The sequence below is a fragment of the Rissa tridactyla genome, chromosome 3, assembly GCF_028500815.1.
Source record: "Rissa tridactyla isolate bRisTri1 chromosome 3, bRisTri1.patW.cur.20221130, whole genome shotgun sequence".
Classification (NCBI taxonomy): domain Eukaryota; kingdom Metazoa; phylum Chordata; class Aves; order Charadriiformes; family Laridae; genus Rissa; species Rissa tridactyla.
Window position 1 is genome coordinate 48,614,536 of NC_071468.1, and position 21,519 is coordinate 48,636,054.

Here is a 21,519-nt window from a genome sequence, read left to right on the forward strand (position 1 = left end):
GCTCACATTCACACTAAGGGGAAAAGGTGTGATCTCTATCTATGCCATACTGCACTTTGCTGAGAAAAGGCAAGAGACCAAGCTGAAGCTATACAGAGATAGTAGCAACAAAGGATCTGCCCTCAAAATCACTATTTTGAGAAAGCAATGGTATGAATAAGGCATGAATGACCCTAGGAGAGAATTCAACAATGGGGCAAGGGAAGAAAAGATGGACACAATGTGAGGTCGTGGGGTTCCTTGTAAACTCAACGCAGTGGTGAAGTCACCACTGTGTGTAGCTGCTTTGAAACATGGCTACTTGTGCTGCAGAAGAAAAACCACCAGCATAGTTTGATTACATACTGATCTTTAATCTATAAAGAAGTTTAAATTCAAAGTTTAACAGTATAAAAGAATAACAAATACTTTTTAAAACAAAAATACAAGATAACACACAGTTGCATCTTGGTTCCTCCTGCTGTCAAAGCTTAGAGTACACAATTTCTGGGGTACAATTCCACTGCATACAGTGTTTCCTATCACTTCAGCATACGTTGAAATTCAAATGAAACATGTTTATTTGCAAAAAAGCTTTTCCAGGTACAAGCTCAAGCCAGGGTGCTATTATGATTAGGTAGTCACATGTCAGATCCCACACATAATTTAAACAAACCAGAATGAAATCACTGCTTGTTGCAACATTCCTGCCTTTTCATGTCAGCTCCTAGGTGCCAGCAGTCCATCTACCACTGCATCGATCAGCCCAGCTGCTTGTAACTCACAGTTGTTCAAGAGCTGAACCTTTTTCACTTGGGTCCCTTGCTCTAAATTCACATCCGCAAGTTCTTATTCCCCTCAGACACACGCACATAAAAGCACTGGGGGGAAAAATGATAGAAAAGGTACGAAAACTTGTGAGAACTTCTTTCAGACAGCAAGGAAAAGCCTCAGGCAGGGGCAATGTGAGTATCCCCTGCTGACGGCAACCGTTCATTATTTGTTCAGCTTTTCCTCTAGTGGACCCCGAGGCGAACCAAAGAGTTGATGGGGGCAGCCAGGTGTAGGGGAAGAAAAGGTTGAGCAACCTGTTTAGCCTTCCCTGTCTCTTTATAGGTAGATTTACAATTCTGACCCATATAAACTCTTTTCGTGCTTTGCACTGACCACAGAAACATTCTTTTAAGCCCAGGACGAAGCAGACTGGTGGGACATTATAACCCACCTTACTCCTTGTTGAAAACAAGCTCCTTTGTGAAAACAAACAGGGGAAAAAATCCTACCAAAACTTATAATGGAAGGCACCTCAAAAATGGATAAAAGGATACATTTTTCTACAAGCATCCCAACTGTAGAATAACTGTTTTGAATCCATTAGTGGTTGCATTCTCATTGCGTGATCTTTGGAAAGCATAATAATAACAATAAAACCAAAATGAAATAAAATATTGCCACGAATGAAAAATCTGTTCACTTAAAAACTGCAAAACCAAGTAAACAGCAATTTACACACTTCCCTCAGTCCTGCAAACCTGAAACATCCAACACTGCTTGGACAAAATTAAGAATACAGTAGACTTTTCAGCATAACTCTACTTAAATGACAGTATTGATTAAGAAAAACAAGGCATACTACTGAAACCAAAATACATAGAATCAGGTTTCTATGCTACTGTTTGCCAAAAAGCTATTCTTTAAAAAATGGTTTAAATGCAAACTTTTACATCTCCAACACGTTTTACATATTGCAGACAACAAAAGAATACACATACATTGTATGTGATAATTTTTCAAAACTAGCCATTACATTTTCACAGATTAAAAAAAAAAAAAGTCTGTTTAAATATTTCATTTCTACAAAGTGAATTTACATTTTTAAGTACAAAGTGCAAATACTACAGTTGTTTTTATTGCCTTTTGGTGAGGAAATCTCCCACATGTCGAAGAGATCTGCCTTGGATCAGTAAGCTGTTCACCCTTGCTTCTTTGAAACTTGCTGAAAGAAAGAAAGTTGGAAAAAATTGCATTATTAATGATGTTTTCAAGTAATCAAGTATAAACATTTATCTCTATTTTTCAGCAGTGTCCACATGCCATTATCAGAACAAGAGTTCTGCACAAATATATATGGGGAATAAAAAAAAATCCCTGCCTTGTACCCCTTCAGGGCATCTACAAACAAGGGTATGAGCAACATCTTTACGATTTCTTACCTATGGCCTCTTTAAACCTATACCTGTCAAACACACAGTTTTAGCAACTGCCTGGGCAAGTCCCTGGTGCAATATACCTTTCTATGGCATGTAATGTATAAGGAATGGGCTGCTGGCCAAAATCTTCTGAAAAATCTATAGTTTCCTTGTGAACTTTTTGCTAGGCTGCAAAAGACCCTCTGGGTCTCATTGACAGGGCGTGTGCATGGATGTGTATGTTTGTTGGACAGGGTGGAACTGAGCAAGGGAAATATACCTGGCCACTGCCCCAGCTCTGTCAGATCCATTGTCTATTTGACCTCTTTTAGGGCAACAACTGAGACTCAGTTAGCATATTAGTATATGTATCTATGCCTGCTTTCTTTCAGTAAGCTTGTATGTGGGTGTACGCAAACAGATGTGCACGTATGTCAGTACTGGGGTCAGTACTGGGAGTGAAGGAAGTGTAGCGATAGGACGAGGGTAATGGTTTTAAACTGGAAGAGGGGAGATTTAGATTAGATATTAGGAAGAAATTCTTTATTGTGAGGGTGGTGAGGCACTGGAACAGGTTGCCCAGAGAAGCTGTAGATGCCCCATCCCTGGAAGTGTTCAAGGCCAGGCTGGATGGGGCTTTGAGCAGCCTGGTCTAATGGGAGGCGTCCCTGCCCACGGCAGGGGGGTTGGAACTACATGATCTTTAAGGTCCCTTCCAACACAAACCATTCTATGATTCTATGATACATTTAAAAAAAATCAGGAATACATGCCTAAGCAAACATAAACACATATATAACTGAACTGCCGCTATAAACTAGTAGAAAATGAGCTCTTGAGTGACCATCACTTGAGTGGTGCAAATCTGATCACTCCTTCTTAGATGGGTGGTTTCCTTTGAGCAGCTCCTACCTAGCCCAGTTGCTTTTCAATAACTTCCTTTCAAGTGAAAACTTTTGTGATGAAAACCACCTTCTGCATTTGCAGCCTTGTATTGTTTGAGTATGAAACGGCCAACAGATGGTTTGCTGAGCCAGCCTTAATTTAATGCTATCATTTGTCAGCAACAGCTTTTAAAATAATTGGTGCTGAGTCAGCAGAATTATTGGACAAAATTAAACAAAACATAGGACACTTTTATTACAGATTCTGCAAGTCAGGATCAGATTACAAGAAAGGGGAGAGGGGTTGTCATGCTTCAAGTGTAATGCACGTGTGCCAGTAATTGCCATTATATAATTAAAATAACCCCTTTGAATGGTTTTGAGTTCCGACAGGATAATTGTTTTCAGGCTGCCTTGTTTAAAGCATAAGTGATTTGTGGGGGGAACTTGAAAAGTTAAGACCACAAATATTTGTTTAAACAAACACAAACTTATCACATCTCTCTAGCTGTGAGAATACTTTATACTCCATCAAAGGTATGTAGGAGGTCTCTGGTAGAACCCACAACCAATGTTGAGCTTGCCTTAGGAAGTGTGAACCTAACATCAAACAAATCAGAGGTAAAGCCAGAAACAAATTGACTAGCAAGAATGAGAGGAAGATTTCTCTTGGCTTGAGGGGAGGTTCACCCTGGGTCGAGTTTTTAACTAATTAATCTAGCTTTCTGATAGATGGAAAGACATTAACCACAACTATGGTTTTTCAGATATTTTTAGCCAAATTCCCATTTTCCCATCTGCAGTGTTATCTGAGCTGTTCTTATGTTTCTATGAATATTTTTAAAAACAATTCAGCATTTACTGATGCTTCAGTGGGAATTAACCATTTAATTCCTCTAACACAAAAGTGAGGCAAGAATGGCATGAAGATGATTCTTTTACTTAGACCATTCAAATAAATGGTGGACTCACAAGTCCTTCCTCAGACCTGTGCAAAAGTGTCGGGATGCTGTGCCCATGTTGTCCAGAAAAGTTAATCTTCAGTATTAATTATAAAAATAGTCACACACAAATGAGAATCCGCTTTTTAACCTTTTTCCTGAGCTTCCATTTGAATCCCTCCTTTTCAACGTGTACCTTTCCTTGATTTAAAAAATCTGCTTTTATGCCTTTTGTAGCTCTGAATGCTTTGAGTAGCCAAAACACCACGAATGACATACATTGGTGTTATTCCGAAAAACAAAATCAAGCCTTTGCAGAAAATTGATGCAAAAACAAATCACAGATTATGTTGTCAGGGCACTTGACATTTTATTTGCTACAATGATTCTGCAGACCTAACCAATTTTAGTTTTAACACACATTAGCAGACTGATGCAAATCCTAGTTCTCCAGCATCATTTTGCTCAGCCAGCAAAGGCATTTGAAAGTGACAGCTCTTTTCTCTTCACTAAGATTTTAAAAGGTGTTTAAAACCACCATACAGTAATTCAGTGGGGTTTGTTAAAGATGTAGATTTTCACAGGGCATGGGAAATGCATAGCTTTTTTCACAAAGAGTAATTTCAATCAAAATTTGTGTCTATAGTATGACTCACAGGAAAGGTAATGGAATTCAGTTAAAGCAAAAGGTAAATGAAGTTAAAGCAGCACACATTTAAAAGTGTATGGGAATGCCAACATTCAGGAATGCAGAAGGCTCATACGAGGGCTCAACTACACTCGTCTAATTATCACTAACCTAGATGCCAATAACACTTTGGTAGGAACATCCACATGCAGGCATTTATGCATAGTTACTCCACACCGGTAGTTGACTAATTCAGCTTTCTTTAGAATTTAAGTCAAAATGTGCTTACATTTTCCTGGCAAGTCTGCAGAATGGTAGATTAATGTAGTTTGAAGCTGAAACCCCAAGAAATTCATCTGGGAAAGACAGTAATGGAGATCTTGCTCTCCTCAGTACTCACCTGCCTGCTGGATGAAGTGCTCTCAGTGTTGGTTTTAGGGGCTGTTAAAGGAGGGAAAGGAAAACATTACGAATATAGTTTGCAAGTTAGATGTAACATCCCCAAGAACCGAAGCCCTCATTCTGATATTGTTTAGAGCAGGGTAACTGCACAGCTTTCAATAAATGAGATAAAATATTTCAGATCTTTCCCTGAAACATCCACTTTTTTCTTTCCTCAATGCAGGTGTTGCTTCTATCATGCTGTATGAAAGTTGAATGACAGCATTTCTTGCCAGCTAATATGTGGCATTGGCTTAGGATAGATTGCATCTAGTCAATGTTGAACATTTCAAACTTACTAAATCTTTAGTAGTGAATATAGCCCATTATCCCTGGTAGGAAAGAAGCATGGACAAGCAGACTGTCTGGAAAGCATTCTCTTGCTTAAAGACATGGCACAGAACAGCTCTACCAGCCAAAGACATTGTTCTCACTCTAAATGAGGAAAAATAATCGCAGCTACATGAGTCTGCTTGCCCATTCAACTTCACAAGCAAACTTGGGAGGCTGGGGAGGACCTCACCCTCTTGGTTTCCCATGTCAGTTTGTTAGTCGATCAAGCTGCATTGGGACAAAGGGGAAGGAAAGTGGACCTTGACAAATACTGCAGAAAGTACCATTCCCCTGATAAAGTAAGTTTTGCAGTTCTCTGGATTTTACACTGCTTCAAATGATTCTCACAAGACACCTGGGTCTCACACAGAGTGATACAGAGCAGCCTCCTTATCTCAGCTTTCACACTTCAGGTGACTATTCTTTCAGGTGATACCTTCAGGTCTCACCTATTCCTAGAAATGTAACTCTAGCTTTAGTGGAGTGGTGGCTGATTTCTTTTGTGCAAGTGAAAGGATTATCAGAAAGAAAAATTTAATTATCAAGCAGGAGAAACAAAATAGAATGCTGATATTCCAACAACAGCAATTTTTATTGTCTTGTCTTCAAAAATATGTATTTCTAGGAAAGCAACCAAATTATTTGGTTCAGAATTTTTTTCCAAGTGGATGCCATTAGTTTTTAAATGCAAAAGTTCTGAGGTATTTTTTCCTTCCAAAAGTTAATGTTCTCATTACTGACAGCATTTTGTTTTGAGAAGCTCTGTTAAAAACCTCCAGTTATGGTGAACATAATTTTTTCTTTAGCTAAATCTGTGTGTGGTCTTCATATAATTTCATGCCTAATATAACTTTCTTTTCCGAAACAAGCAGCTTATGTGAAGCAGGAGAATCCTAATTGTTGTTTTTCTCGCTGAAATGGGCACAAGAAAAAATGGGGTTGGGTTTGAGTCTTTCTGTAGCTTTCCTTTATGCCCTGGAGCAATGACTTTGGACCCAAATTTCACCTACAATAAGACCAGAGTGACAGCTGCAGCAGGACAGAGTGTCTGGATGTTAACATACGGAGTGACTGTAATGGCCTCCACTTTAAGATACTAGTCTGCCAAATTGTGCAAATGAAAAAGGTGTTACATTTCAGTTTCAACATTTATAGCATAAATATAACAACTGTTAGCCACCTTCATATACATTTTTTTCACCTCCCTCACCTAAGTGAAAATTGTAAGGTATTATTACTAGGTCCACAAAAAAAAAAAAAACACAGAAAAAGAAGTCCTACATTTGATATATTTGTTTTGAGAGATCTGTTTCTGTGAGACATAGACAATTTACTTTTTTAGTGTAATGTAAACCTATTCCTTCTTTCTGCGGTATTCCCTTTGTAGGCTTGAATACAATCAATTTTGTGGAAACCATTCTGACTGCATTTCCCACTTGACTTGCTTTTCATTTCCTATGACACCTTTGTTTTACTGCCCTGGCTTCACTTTAAGGCCCTAGACAACAAAACAATTTGCCTATATTCATGTTCTACAGATTCTTACAGTATGGGGATCTACTCTTGTTGTTTACTTTTTTTTTTAAAAAAATTCTTCTTCATTTTCAGGAATTGTGTGATTGAATTCTGCAGGGACCATTACACACTAGTTAGTTGTACCCCTTTCTACCAGTTTGGCAGTGAGGTAAGGTGGCTGTGTACCAGCAGTTGTTCCACCTGTTTGGCAGATGATCGCATTCCTTGCTGTATCTCTAAACTACATTCGAGAAATGCGAAGTCATTAGAGAGCTCAACAATGTGCTTCCCTCCCAGCAGGAATCCAAAAAGCACAGGTGTGATACTTCCACTCATTCAGGACATAGTACTGTAATAACATTAAACTGGCTTTTCGATGACTGTTAATGTTATCGTTTCCTCTAAGGTTTCCTACTGTAATACATTTAATGGTCAGAATCAATGGGAAATCTTTGATTCTGTTGGACCAAAGTGATGATTTGCCTACACAGAAGCAGCTTTCCTGCCATCTGCCCTAAGTAACAGCTGCATTAGCTACAGACAGGTGTGTTCTTTCATTTTGTGTACTTCTGGCATACACAAATATGAGACTTTGTCAGCTTTTAAGAATCTAGTGAAGAAGATAGAAAAGGTTCTTACTATGGCGTTTCTTTGTTTCTGCTTTACCTTCTTCTTTTGTTACTCCCAAGCAGCCCATTAATTCTTGAACTGACAAGGACTTATCATTGTTCACATCACAGTATTCCACAAACTTCTTCACACATTTTTTGGGTTTTGATTTCTTTCTTAGGAATCTCTTAAATGGCTTGATTTCTTTCTTGCCAATGTCACCACTGGAATTTTTGTCTAGCTGTTTGAAATACCAATGGACCACTCTCTCTTCCAAAGTATGATTTGGATCAGGCTCTGAAACCCTGAAACAGAAAACAAGAGTTTAGTCTTAATTCTGATACGTAAACCTCAGTTTATACCTTCATTTCAGAATAGTTAAATTACTGTCAGATCTTTTCTTACATAAACCTCCCTGCTTCTGGCCGCTAGCTTCTTGTAGTGAATCCCTCTTTTTTCTATTTGGTCAACTGTATCCTAAATTTTACACTAAGGGTTGGAATCTGCTCTTAGTTAACTCTCTGACACTGTGTTGAGGTCAGCAACACACTCAGAAAACAGTGCTTTCCCCTTCCATTTCCGGAAACAGAGAAAAATGAAGAGAGACATCAAAGAGAAAGACAGTTTATAGATGGCAGAGACATGAAAACGCATAATATACCCAACTCAAGTAGGTCAACAGTCAGCATCGCCAAATACCTAGGCTCCAATTACAACCCATGATGCTCTAAGCGGCACTTAAAGATACTGAAATCTAAGTTATAACAATGAACGCCACCTCCTCTTAAATAAAGTCACCTAAATGTAAGTTATAACAATAAATGCAACCTCCTCTTCAGATGGTAAGCACCTAACCTGCAGACACCCAAAGCTTCACAGAAGCTTATGCATTTTTAATGGTACCTGTGACTGTTGAGAGCATTAGTGTGTTTTACAAGCAAATAGGCAAAATATGAATCAGGAAGGAAGCACACATTCATCAAGTAAAGCCTGAGAGGAGAACAAAGACTGAGACACGGTTGCACCAGCAGCTACGGATAAACTCTAAGCTGTGCTGCTGCTGAGAATTCATCTACCAACTGCATCAGTTTAGTGAACATGGTCCACCATGGTAACTGAAGTAAAGTTTCCCAGATAGGTTTTTGGAAATTTACCCTTTGTGAAGGCAGAAGCAGCATTACTTCTCAAAGCCCTCAACAATCCATTTTCACTGCCTGAATTCTTTTCAAGACATACAAAAAAGGTTTGAAACCCACCGGCTGGAAGACAATGATGGATCAGAGACTGCATGCACCATATCCGTGGACAATGCATCCAAAACACTAGTCAGGAACTCATTCTTCTTGGCCCCAGGACAACCTAGAAAAACAACATATTTTTTTTTCTTTTCTGTTTTCCTCTTTTTACAACATTTAACTTCCAACAATAGTTCAAACTTACAGATAGATGTGAATCCCTGCACACAAATTCCCATAAATTGTGGACAAGTTCAGAACATAATTCAAAGACGAGCATCTAAATTCAGGTACATATTTGTAATATAGCGCAGGAATAGAAAAACTTCCTTTTGAACTCAAGCAAGCGGGACTCTGGTTTGCATATCTTGGGTCCCTCTCTTTCAATTTTGGGCATTATTTTTCCTTCTTTCAGATGTTTTTTCCACGGGTGTCACATTTTGAAAAGAATAGCTTTGAAACAACAGAAAGTTGTACATGACACACAGCACTTGAAACCCGGACTAGAAGCCCATAGCACAATACTTCCTTCAGATTTCCACCTTTGCTCCTCTGAACTACTATTTGCTTTCTCAAAACGTTCTCTCAGTGCATCGTTTTTCTTCCCTGTAAAATTACAGTTAACTCCTTTCCTCTTTCATTTTTCTCTTGGACAGGGGTTAACTCACACTATACAGCAGCTAGCCCAATAGGATGCTGTTAGTTGGTACTTTGGTTCATACTGTGGGATCCTACGGCGATGCTAGATCATGCTCCTAATTACATTCCCTATGCCACAAAGCTCTTCTCTGAAAGAAACCGACAGCACATTTCAGACACATAATACGTCAGATAAATATATACCAAAAGATACACTCTTAGAGCAGTGCAGCTGGAGCAGACAAATTCATCTGACAAGTGCTTGGATGTTGACAAATGGAGGTTTGCTTATACAACACACCTGCTTCCTCTCCTCTTCCCTAGAGCCCTGAGCCAAACACCAGGTCTTCACCTAGCCCCGTAGTAGCTGAGTTAAATTCTAAAATGGTCCATGAGCAGTGACACAGAGATCACAAGCTTGAAGCTGGAGCCCACGGCAGGACTTTCACAATTCTGTGCCAGAGGCCCACTTACCTGCAGTTCTGTTCTTAAGTGAAAATGGAAACACTTTGAAGTGTTGTGGTAAAGGAAGATTAGTTAATCAGTAGGGATTCGTTATTTCATTACACTTCTCAGCAATCTCTGGAGCAAGCAGTAGGATTATCTGAGCCTGAAAAGCCTCATCTTGCCCAGCAAATTATTTTTAATACATCCCATGTTGATCCAAGGAAATGAACCTGTGTTATACTAGCCCTTAGCCGTGTTGCAGTAATAATAGCTCAGCTATTATGTATAGCAGCAGCACCCACTACATATTATTGTCTAACACATTCATGCAGTTATGAGTTCCCTGTCTCTTATGTGCTAGGCTTTGGCACCAGGGATGTTTTATTCCAGTAACTATAAAAGGCATATAACAGGAATTCACTGAAGCAAGTTTCACTGCACTAAAAGCACACACCTGAAACTAGATGTCACTCTCCTGGATATGTTCCTCTTCCCTTAGTCTTTAACCAGTTGGTTTTTTTCCCTGTTACAACAGGGAAAAAATTAAAAAGAAAAAAAAACCCAACCCAACAGCTATGACTATAATCCTAAATTCGAGTTCAGTGAGACAGGCACTTGAGCTTTCTCTCTAAGGCACAGAAATGAGAAGGGTGGCAAGAGATTAATAGGGAGGGACAGAAGACTATACCAACAGGTTGCTGGCAGCATTCAGTGTGTAATTCAAAAGTATATTCTCTAAAGCAAAGGGCTTGCTGGTAAGTAAGGCTCAGACACTGCAACTGTGTAAGTGAATTGTGCATTGTGATTTAAATGAAGCCACGTCGTGTCGTGATTTAAATAAAGCCAATTAACTTTGTAACTCACAAAACCACATATGCCCAGTGTATTGTGTTTGCATGACAATGTTTTGGTAGTGGGGGGCTACAGGGGTGGCTTCTGTGAGAAGCTCCTAGAAGCTTCCCCCACGTCTGATAGAGCTAATGCCAGCTGGTTCCAAGATGGACCCACTGCTGGCCAAGGCTGAGATTTGGGTGGTAGCACCTCTGGGATAACATATTTAAGAAGGGGGAAAAAAAACCTGCACAACTGCAGGCAAAAAGAGGAGTGAAAATAGTGAGAGAAACAACTCTGTAGACACGAAGGTCAGTGAAGAAGGAGGGAAGGGAAGGTGCTCAAGGCATGAGGGCAGAGATTCCCCTGGTGAAGACCATGGTGAGGCAGGCTGTCCCCCTGCAGCCCATGGAGGTTAATGGTAGAGCAGATATTCCACCTGCAGCCCATGGAGGACCCCATGCCAAAGCAGGTGGATGCCCAAAGGAGGCTGTGACCTCAAGGGAAGTCTGCGCTGGAGCAGGCTCCTGGCAGGACCCGTGGAGAGAGAAGCCCCCACTGGAGCAGGTTTGCTGGCAGGACTTGTGACCCCACGCTGGAGCAGTCTGTTCCTGAAGGACTGCACCCCATGGAAATGACCCACACTGGAGCAGTTAATGAAGAACTGCAGCCCATGGAAAAGACTCACGTTAGAGAAGTTTGTGGAGGACTGTCTCCATTGGAGGGACCCCATGCTGGAGAAGTAGAAAAGTGTGAGGAGTCCTCCCCTGAGGAGGAAGGAGCGGAAGATGCAACATGTGATGAAGTGACCACAACTCCTATTCCCCAACCCCTGTGCCACTGCAGGGAAGGAGGTAGAGAACTCAGTAGCAAGGTTAAGCCTGTGAAGAAGGGAGGGGTGTGGAGAAGGTGTTTTTAAGGTTTGGTTTTAGTTCTCATTATCCTACTCTGATTAGGTTAGGCTGGTAAAAAAATAAACTAATTTCCCCAAGTCGAGTCTGGTTTTGCCCATGACAGTAATTGGTGAATGATCTCTCCCTGTCCTTATCTCGACCCACAAGCCTTTCATTATATTATTCTCTCCCCTGTCCAGCTTTGGTGTGCACCTGGTCAACCCACCACACCATGAGACGAGCAGGCAGAGCCCAAGCAGTTCCCATGCAGAAGGCACGTCCAGCCATGTTAGTATGGCAACCTGCCTGAATCAAGCCACTAAGCCTCTGAGCATCCTTCTGAGCTCAGCACTACATCTTGCAAGCAAGGATACTCGGCCTGTGCACCAGAGTTGGTTCTCTTCAAAGGACAGGCAAAAAGAGGTCTGTCCGAGGTTCTCCATGTAGACCTATCTTGAATGATACAAGTTTTATCCATTTCGTGCTGCGTATGTGTTACTGGCATCAGGCAGAAGCCTGAATTTTGCTCCAAACGTGAGTTGCTAATTGATACATGGCTCATGGAAAATGCAGACAATAATACTTCAGCATATAACAATGCAGCGCAATATGGAGACAAGATAATTTGACTTTTTTCTTTCTGTGTCCTTTTTTGGACAGATGGTAATGTTAATACACAATTTGATTAGGAACTTCAGATGAATTTTTTATGTTACTTATGAGTGTATTCCTGAAACATTTGGAAGAAACAAAAATGTATGCTTTAGGTAGTTTCCAGTGCTGTCCAGGGAGTTGCTGAGTGTACATATGCTGCAGATGTAGGGATCAAAATCATGACTTAGCTTGCTATTTATAAGATACAGCTAGGTAGGGGAAAGTATCAACTTCTAAATTCACAGGAAATCACGGGGAAAAAATTCCATAGTTTAAAGCCTGTCTCTGACAATTTTCCCTAAGATTAGGAAAGGTTTCTAAATGTGTATTGCATAAAGTTGCAATAGCAGCCGACAGCAATAGAAATCTTCTCATAGAAAAGAAATCTCACTGTTAAAACAAACACAATCAGTTGCTGTGAAACCCTCTAAATTACAACTCTACTATTTAACGTAAAATGACACCCTACAAAATCCTCACCAGTCAAATAAGGAGAAAATATTCAGTTTCTCCCAATTACAATTTTTGCTGATGTGTGGGCAATCACACAGCAATTTACCTCACAGTGAAATCTCTGTTCTTTGCAGGTGTTATTAACTCAGAATAATTCTCTGGAGGCTTCACGCTGGGCTTTAATTTTCAACAAACGTGTGGATGAAATGGCAAGGCTGGGGGAGCTTTCGCTTGATTGTAATGAATAATTCACTCTTAGTGGACTAAATACAGAAAGGGAAAGACTAGTCTCTTATGGGAGCCTTATGCTTCTCACTACGGTTTATGTGCTTCAGTTTCTTCTTCTGCAGCTGCTTGTCCTGTGTGGATTTGACAGCTTACATAAATAATAATTTGTTGTTAAAGAGTTGCAGTTGAAACCACATGGAATTAACCTACAGGTTCAGAGATGTAACACAGAGTTGAGTGTTTGCTTTAAGGATAGTTTTACCCAGAGTAAACCTGAGACCAACAAATACATACCACAAATGACAGCAATATACAAACACCTAATTTCAGCTATAATGTAAAGGTAATCAAAGAATCGTCATTATATGTTATATATCTCATACGTACACGTGTCTCTATATTATAAATATATCTACCTTTAGTACTGAAGATGGATTTTTGGAGTTTAATCTGTGGGGCAGTTGTCTATAAACCTTCTAAAATATGCACCTCCGAGTGCCTTGGAGCTCCCTGCTTAGTTGATAATAATCTACTACTGTCAATCTTGGGAGATTATCTTTTACAGCACATCTGAAGTCATGGCTAGAAAAGTATTTTGTTCATTTCTGTAAAAATGTGAATACAATAGATAAGATTAATCATTTTAAAAGGAGGTTTACATCAATCTTCCTGCAAGAGAGGAAACTGTCTTGAGTCAGTCACTCAAGTAATTAAAGGCATGACAACTTCCAATTAGCAAATCTAAACCTTCTTTTTTACTCAAATACAACGACCACTGAAATACCTCTGAGGATTATAAATAAGTTTTGATCTGCCAAAAATCAGAATGATCAGAACTATTCATGATTCTTTTGCAGTTTTGACTTCACTGACATATATTGCTGTACAGGAGAAAAGAATTTAAGAAAGTTTGTCAGTGCTACTGGTTATGCTGGGAGACAAACAAGGAAAATATTTTTTTTCTTTTACTTTTATTCTAAACACACATATATGTACAGTTCATGAGTTTACTTCTGTTGATCCAAATAAATCACAAGTTTGTGTTTGTCTAGATATGCTGAGGGTACTCATTTTCTGGAGGACTTGCTAAGCTCTTCCTGAGCTCCATTCCACTAAAAAAGCTCTTTAAAAGATGAGCCTGGGAACTGAAATTTATAACTCTGCTAGAAACTAAAAATCATGGCCTCAATAGAGTCAGTGGTTTTATGGCTCACTGCAGTTTTTCCTTCATTGCATCTCATCGTGACCTCTCACAAACAGTAATTATCTACCTCTTAGTCTCTGTTCTAGAGGGCTTGAGGGGCTTTCTTTTCTTTTGTCTTCTCTTTTCCCTTCCTTCCCTTCCCTTTTCTCTTTCTCTCTTTTTTCTCTTTTTTCTTTCTTCTCTTTTTTCTTTCCTCTCCTCTCCTTTCTGCTCTTCTCTGCTCTTGTTTTTTTCTTTCAAATATTCTTACCAATCAAAAGTATTAAGTTAAACTCAGAGCCAAATTCTCTTTTATCTGTGCTTACCCAAATTTCAGAAATAATAAAGTAGAATAGAAGAGATGTTAGCTGGAGGGGAGCTACAGATCCATTGGTTTGTAGCCCTAGATCTCTATGTCTTACCGGGGAAGAAGTATTATTTCTGGAGAAGGGCAGGAAGCAGATTTCAGTTTTCCACACATATTTAACTTTATTTTAGTTACTATTTTAAAATGATCTCTCTGTTCTAATTTCAGGGGTGAAAAAACAAAAGAGTTAACAAAAGATGCTCTTTCAAGGCCCTACCCTTCAAACCCAGGCATTCATATCATACCAGAAGTGCATTGAGTGGGATTTGTTGAACTTGAGCCTGCTAAAATGAGGTGTCTCACCCATAACAGTTATTTAAGCTCAGTATAAAGAAACCCATTCAGAAGGCATTCATCCCAACTACCTTAGACTTTTTCTTAGACTAGGATAGGATCCCCCTTAAAATGTATCTCTTCTTCCCCATTAACTACTGAGGAAGCACAGACAGCTAACTTACACTCTCAGGTGGTGTAAAACTGCTTGTGATGAATTCTATATCTGTCTGCTTTGTAAGTTCATTTGGACTCAAACTATTCTGTTAGTCTTTGGGTAAATGTGGTGGAAAGAAAGGATAATGTTCATAGCAGGAACACATATGATTCTATAAACAGTTTTCACTGGCAACCGAGTGACAAAGTTAGGCTAGGGCATTTGTTGATAGGGAAAGCAGTTCATTACATTTATTTTAGTTCTTGTAATATTGTTAAACAAGAAAAGGAGAATCGGAACATCACAGCATAAAACAGGCAATGTGAAATGACTAACTTTTCATTATCACATTTTAGTTTGGTTTTTTCCTCCACAAGAGTTTGAAAACCTTTTGAAAAGCAAATTTCTTGCTGCTAACGGTTCAGAGATGTCACTGTAAGAACAGGCAGGGATGAACCAGCTAGAACACTGTAATCTTCTCGGATGCCATCCAAACCTCAAAGCAGAACTTAAGAAGGTCTGTGGATCTTATTTGCCTTTTCTAAACACTCTCTTGTGGACTCTTACCTTTCTAGTTTTGACTGGGAACATGAAAAATGTCTGAAGACCCAGATGATAAGCAGGTCTCGCTCCTTTGCTGCCTAACTGAACATAAGGCATCTGATGTTTTTATTAGGTAGTCACTGCCTACGCAATATCTACCCAGTTTTGGAGGCCAAAGACATTTCAGTATGTTGAGAAGAATCTGAAATCCTGAGCATTTAGGTGCAGCCTGTGCTGATGCAAACTCCTAACCTTTAGAGGCTTGTCGCCTTACGTTTAACTTGACCTGCAGTATAGCCATGTGGGTCCAGCTTCTGTGTAAGAAACACAATGTATTTTTCTGAAGTGTTGTCACAGTGACACAAGTCAATCAGACCACAGATTACGCCACAGAGAAAAGAGATTCAGGATTAGAAAGGGGCCCAAAAAAAGTTCAGAAGAGAAAAGCAGCTGGTTCCGATTTCCAAAAGGTTATATTTCTGCTTTACATACCATATTTCATGACTGTCTGTCCCTGAGATATACAGCTGGTACTTCTGACTGCAGTAACACTTTAAACAATAGCTTATTAAATTGAAATATTTTGGAATCTAGTTTTGTATAGTATGGCAGGCATCTGAATCACCACATTATCACTTTAAGAGTCTTAACAATTAACAACCATTATTACTTAGGGAGTCAAAATGCAGTCCTTTTTACTAGACATTTATTACTTCCAATTCACTTGCATTTTCATTATACTGTTATGTTTCCTCTCAGGACATGGGTATGAAATAACCATATTTAATTACCTCCATTTAAATATCCATTAAAAAGGAAAAGCTATTAAAAAATTGTATGTTGTTGCAATTATGGAAGTGACCTCAGAAATAAGGTGCATAATTCTGGTCTCCTGATGGAAAAACTGAACTATGGGGACTTGCTTAGTAGGGATGTTTTTTACATTACTTAATTAATCTAAGCAGCCTCCTCCTTGGAAACATGCATGAAAAACAGTCTTTTCTACAAACTGATGTTGATTTTAACCTTTCTGGATATCTCTTACTGAGGCTTTTACCATTGGAGGCATCAGCTGAAAATCCCAAATGTAACCACTCTCAACCAAACCCACAAAAAAGCTTTCTATTCAGATAGTAAGAACCATTAAAGGAAATAAAGGAAATTCAGAGCGGAGTTAGAAACTGTCAGCCCAGCAGCACACATTGATGTGAGAGCTATTTTCGAAAAGTCCCTGCCCACAGAGTGGTACCAGGTTTTCAGAGAGAAGAGCAGAACTTTCATGCCAGTCTGCGGTTCTTACACTGTCAGAACATGGGATGGATCAAGATGTAAGGCCAGCAATCCTTAAAGATACCTTTCAGGGCCTCAAAGGGTTTTACATACATGAAGGACTTTTTCAAATACACCTTTGAAACACTTGGGTTTTGGTTTTGGTTTTGTTTTTTAATTCAAACATAAATCGTACAGAGCAACCCTGATCTGTGGCACACAAATGCAGTGACTTCGTGTCTCTATCCTGGAAATGAAAACAGAGGCAGAGGCAGGACCACCAATTACAAATCTAAGTCTTAGCTATGAGGGCACAAAGCAGATTATTGAATGGTGTAGGATGAGCTGGAAAAGGATATGGGGAAGGGAGGAGCAGAAAGGATGCAGAAGATCTACCCACCTGATTGCAAGCAGTCAGGTGAAGTATCAGAATATTTACCCATGCTTTATTTTGCTTATACAGATACCTACAAGTACTGAATTTTAATTAGAAACAAATTTTCTTCAATGTTATCTGACTATTTTTTCCCCCTTCCTCCCGTAACTGTCAAACAAAAGATTTAGAAATTGGATTTCCAACATGGAGGGGAGGTGGGAATAAGGGGAGGCAGGCATGGCTATTTCTTGGAACATTAACTATATTCTGAATTTTAACTCAGAACGAGTTTTTACAGCAGTGATTAAGAGGTTTATAAAATGGAAATTCTGGAAGTAACTGAAGTGAAACAAGAGTCAGCAAGAACCACTAAAGCATTACTTGAACACTATGGAATGAACCAGTCCTTGGAAAACTGGCATCACGAAAATCTATCTCTCTCTTTATGTAGTATTTAATTTGGGATTGGCAGTTGTGTTACCTTCCTGGACACTTTCCGTTAAACATGACAGATTTCCTCTGCAAATACCATTTCAAATCTCACTGCCTCATCCTTTTCTAAAGAAAAAAGCTGTAAAATGACTAATACAAAAGCACAAACACAGCCTTACAATTGATCAGTATGAAACTTTTACAAAGTATTACGCAAGAATGAAAGAGCCGTAGTTCCTGCTGAAGGAAGTGGGCATACTATGACAGGCTGAAGGCTCAGGCCTTAATAATTAGACACCACTCATTTAATTTTAAAATGAAGGTCCACTCCTAATTCAGCATTACCTAGCTCACTTCTCCAGGGCTGATACAGAGAGATCTCTGTAGCTAAAGCAGGTTTCCAAAACAACTTTCTTTGCAAATTGACCTCTATTTGGAATGGATCCCCCAAGCCAAATATAGTATTGTGTACCTCATTAAACCACAACAAACTGATGTGCAAGTAAGGATGAGCTTGACTTCATCCCACAAAAAGTGGGGCAATTCAGAGTTAATCATGCCACCCTTAATTTGCAATTTACAGTAAGCACTGAGGAAATGAACACATAGCACTTGGTAGCAAAGATCCTGCAATGACAGAAGCACAATGGAGTAAATTAAAGATGGAGATGAATATAATTATGGTTCTAAAGTGTCTGCCAGGAAGGATGCAATGCAGCTGACTTCACGTAAAATAGTTTACAGCGTGTGGTTTGATTACAAAGTGCATTGGGTCATTTTACAGCATGGAGATTCAATTACATGATAGCACTCCATTATGGATTATGAGGATGGTTTCCTCACTGGACCACTACGCTGTATGCTAGTTTCGTTGTGTACAGTGTGGTCTGTTCCTTTTGTGTGCTGCACGTCCTGCATTTGGTCAGGAACCCAGCTAGGAATATCCTGCAGCCATGCCAAGAACTGGATTTCCTTGTATTTGTGCAGAAGTCCACCCTGTCAACTTCAGCAGAGGCTGTGGGGTTTAATGATAATCAGGTTGCCCAGAGTCAGTCGTTTGGTATTAGCAGGTAATATTCGATAGGGCCGAGGGACAGGCTATCGAAAAGTGAAAACCATCTCAGGCTTACTGACCATGGGACTGGAGAGGAAACAAAGTGAGGGAGAAATACCCTATCATACCCCTCTAGCAGTCAAACTTGGTCTGCAAAAAAATATGACTCCATTTTATACACAGGCTGATATGACACGGACTGCTGCAAGACTGAGCACGTGTACACAAGTACAGGAGCATGTGTGTCCTATTTCTGGAGCAGGCCATGAAATCTCATTTATTGATAACACAGCAACAGCAACACACGAAGGGGGTTCTCATGCATCTTGCTGTCTGCTGCTGCATAAACAGAAAGATGGAAACAAGACATCACATTATCTCTTTCTGCCCTGGGCACTGCAGGGGATAGGGGAAAATGAAGCCTGAACGTACAACAGCAGCATCCCAAATGTTCATACACAGCAAAACTGAGTCCCTCCTGTGCAGGTATAATAACCTGATTTCCAGCCATGCATTTTGCAACAGTAAGTGCCTGCCTGTTGGTGAATGGAACCGAAATAATGACTCCGATTATAATTCATATACCCCACATTTCCATTCTAACTCTCCTGTGAATACTTTTTTGGTATAAATATGCATACTCTAATGTTGATTTAGTAAAGAACAGTCATTTTCCACCTCAAGTGAATGAATGTAAAGCACTCTTACTCAAAATTAGAGGTCCACGCTCCATGCTTGGAGATACCCAATACTGCAAATTCCAACAGACACAGAATTTCAGTCCATGAGCTTTATATGACTAGAGTAAACTAAGCCCTCTGCAGATGGCTATAGAAGGGTTCACATGCTGGATTGTCAAAAATCAACAGGTGGTCTACTGCTGGTTAAAATAAGAAGACAGAAGAGAAGGTAATGAGAAAAAAGATCCTTAAACCTTTAAAAATGCCTGGGATTAGATTAAGAAATTCAATATGTGTGTGTGGATTGCAAGGACAAGATAAACAGTTAAAACCTATCCATTTCTGTCAACTGATATAAGCACATTCACAGAGGGTTTTGCACCAGGGTTCAACTATACGTGGCATGACAAAGACCAAAGCTTAAGCCAGAACAATTTCTTTGTGGGAAGCAGAAGGACATGGCTATATGGTAAGGTTAGTGAAAGAGGGAGACAAGCATGGAAATTAGAGAGAACCGGGTAGAAAGCCAAGGGAGAGGAGAGAGGCATGGAAACCAGTGGGGAAAAAGGCTGCTTGAAGTTTCAAGCAAGCTCACACAGCCAGCCTGGGCTCTGACACAGACACCTCCGACAGCACCGACGGTGACAGAATATTAATCTTCCTCCCCCATTCTCCTCCAAAAAAAACTGTAGTTCACTGAGATAGCTCTGGTGTTCACATGAGTAGGCTTCTGGTGGTTTTGTCTTCTCTGATTCTGCCAAAGCCATGTGGATAACATGGCTGAATCTCTTTGCATCTTTAGCTGCATTTGCAGAGACAGAGGGTTTTCATATCTTCCTATTACTTCTGGCGCTCTTGGTATGTGACCACGAAGTAGCTCTCTCTAGGCCTGGCCAGGAAACAACAATTCCATCATGTGGAAAGCGTCAGGATTGGGTAATTTAGATTTTACTCTGGTGCAGAATGAGCTCTTTTTTTTTTTCCTTTTACAAGAACAAAACACTCCATCCCATCTTGGCCAGATAAATCGGTGATGAGGGCATGCAGCTGAGACGGGGGAGACTGAGGTTCAATTCCCTGATCCAAACCAGACAAAGGAGGGAGTTCAGACCTGGCTTGCTGTTATCCCAGTGGAGTACCCTAATCTCTGACACTAGAGAGTCAGGTTCAATTCCCTGCTCTGTCTGGTTTGGATCAGGGATTTGAACTGAGCTCCTTTCCTCTTCAGCAGAGTGCTCTAATCATCGAGCTATTGTGTGTCCACAGAAGGGTTCCTTTTGTTGTGAGCAAACTTTTCAGAACAAAGAGAGTACCAGAAACCACTTCTATTGCTACATTAAAACATTTTCTTCAGAAAAATAACAATACTGTCAAACTGGACAGCATGTTCTTTAAGTTCGAGCATGGTGTAGAGAAATGCAACCAACATCTTCCAAACAGCTTGGCAAGTAGGTCAACAAACAGAGTGCTCTCTCTACATCAAATGAATTCATGAGATTAAAGAAAAGCAGAGGCTTCAGTGGTTTGCTGGATGAAGGCCACTGCACTTTGCACACTGAAGACTCAAGTTCTCAGTAAATAAGTTTTTCGCCTTGCATGTTTTGGACTCAAGGCTTTCTGCCTTACCAAACAACAGAGTTGTGGGAACTGATGCGTAAGCAGCACTTCATCATTCTGCCATACTATAAGCCTCTGTTTAAATTTTTTTTCAGCAGTGCAGATACACAAGAGAAGCCCGTTGTTTGATACAGGAACTCATTAAGTCTGTTAGATTTTGTTTTCTAACTTTAAATCCATTGTATTTAAAATTGAGTATTTAACTTGTCTGTTATTCAAGATAAATGTTTCACGTAGGAGACATAAAGAGCGTAGACATACAACTTCCAGTGGGATAAAGCTGATTTCAGAGTACAGTGGAAAAAATAGGGAAGCTGGGGGAATCAAACATTTAGACATCACGGGGAAGAGCAAAAAAGAAGGAAAGATCATTCATAGGGGCAACAAAAAGCACAGGGTACTTCAGTGGTTCTATCTCAATTTGATAGTTATATTCCTATTCACGACACAGAGTACAAGCTTCATTTCACTCACCTTTTTTTTTTCATGAAAAAGTTTTCATTCAGTTGTGTAAATTTTAAATGGAAAGGTAACTCAGGGTTCTCACACAGTACCTCCAAAAACATCATCAAACTTTATGCTTAGTGACGTGACTTAGCAAAGCACCTAGGAATGTCTGTAATATTAAGTGTATTTTGGGTTGTTCTGATGCCTGTGATCTGCTGGAGC

The 21,519-nt window shown here is 39.8% G+C and overlaps 1 protein-coding gene across 4 annotated transcripts in view; it reads right to left on the bottom strand.

The window, feature by feature from the left end:
- Positions 1-332: 332 nt before the first annotated feature.
- The window catches only part of SMOC2 (SPARC related modular calcium binding 2), a 148,520-nt gene continuing 127,333 nt past the window's right edge, over positions 333-21,519 (bottom strand). For 2 of the 4 annotated variants that reach the window (XM_054195051.1, XM_054195053.1), the window contains exons 10-13: positions 8,776-8,878; positions 7,577-7,824; positions 5,022-5,062; positions 333-1,975 (exon numbers count right to left, since the gene is read on the bottom strand). In XM_054195051.1, coding sequence (XP_054051026.1) covers positions 1,952-1,975; positions 5,022-5,062; positions 7,577-7,824; positions 8,776-8,878 — 416 coding nt within the window. In that variant the 3' untranslated portion in view covers positions 333-1,951. Of the gene's footprint in view, positions 1,976-5,021; positions 5,063-7,549; positions 7,825-8,775; positions 8,879-21,519 lie in introns of all 4 variants that reach the window. The other 2 variants (XM_054195049.1, XM_054195052.1) reach the window with 1 other exon arrangement.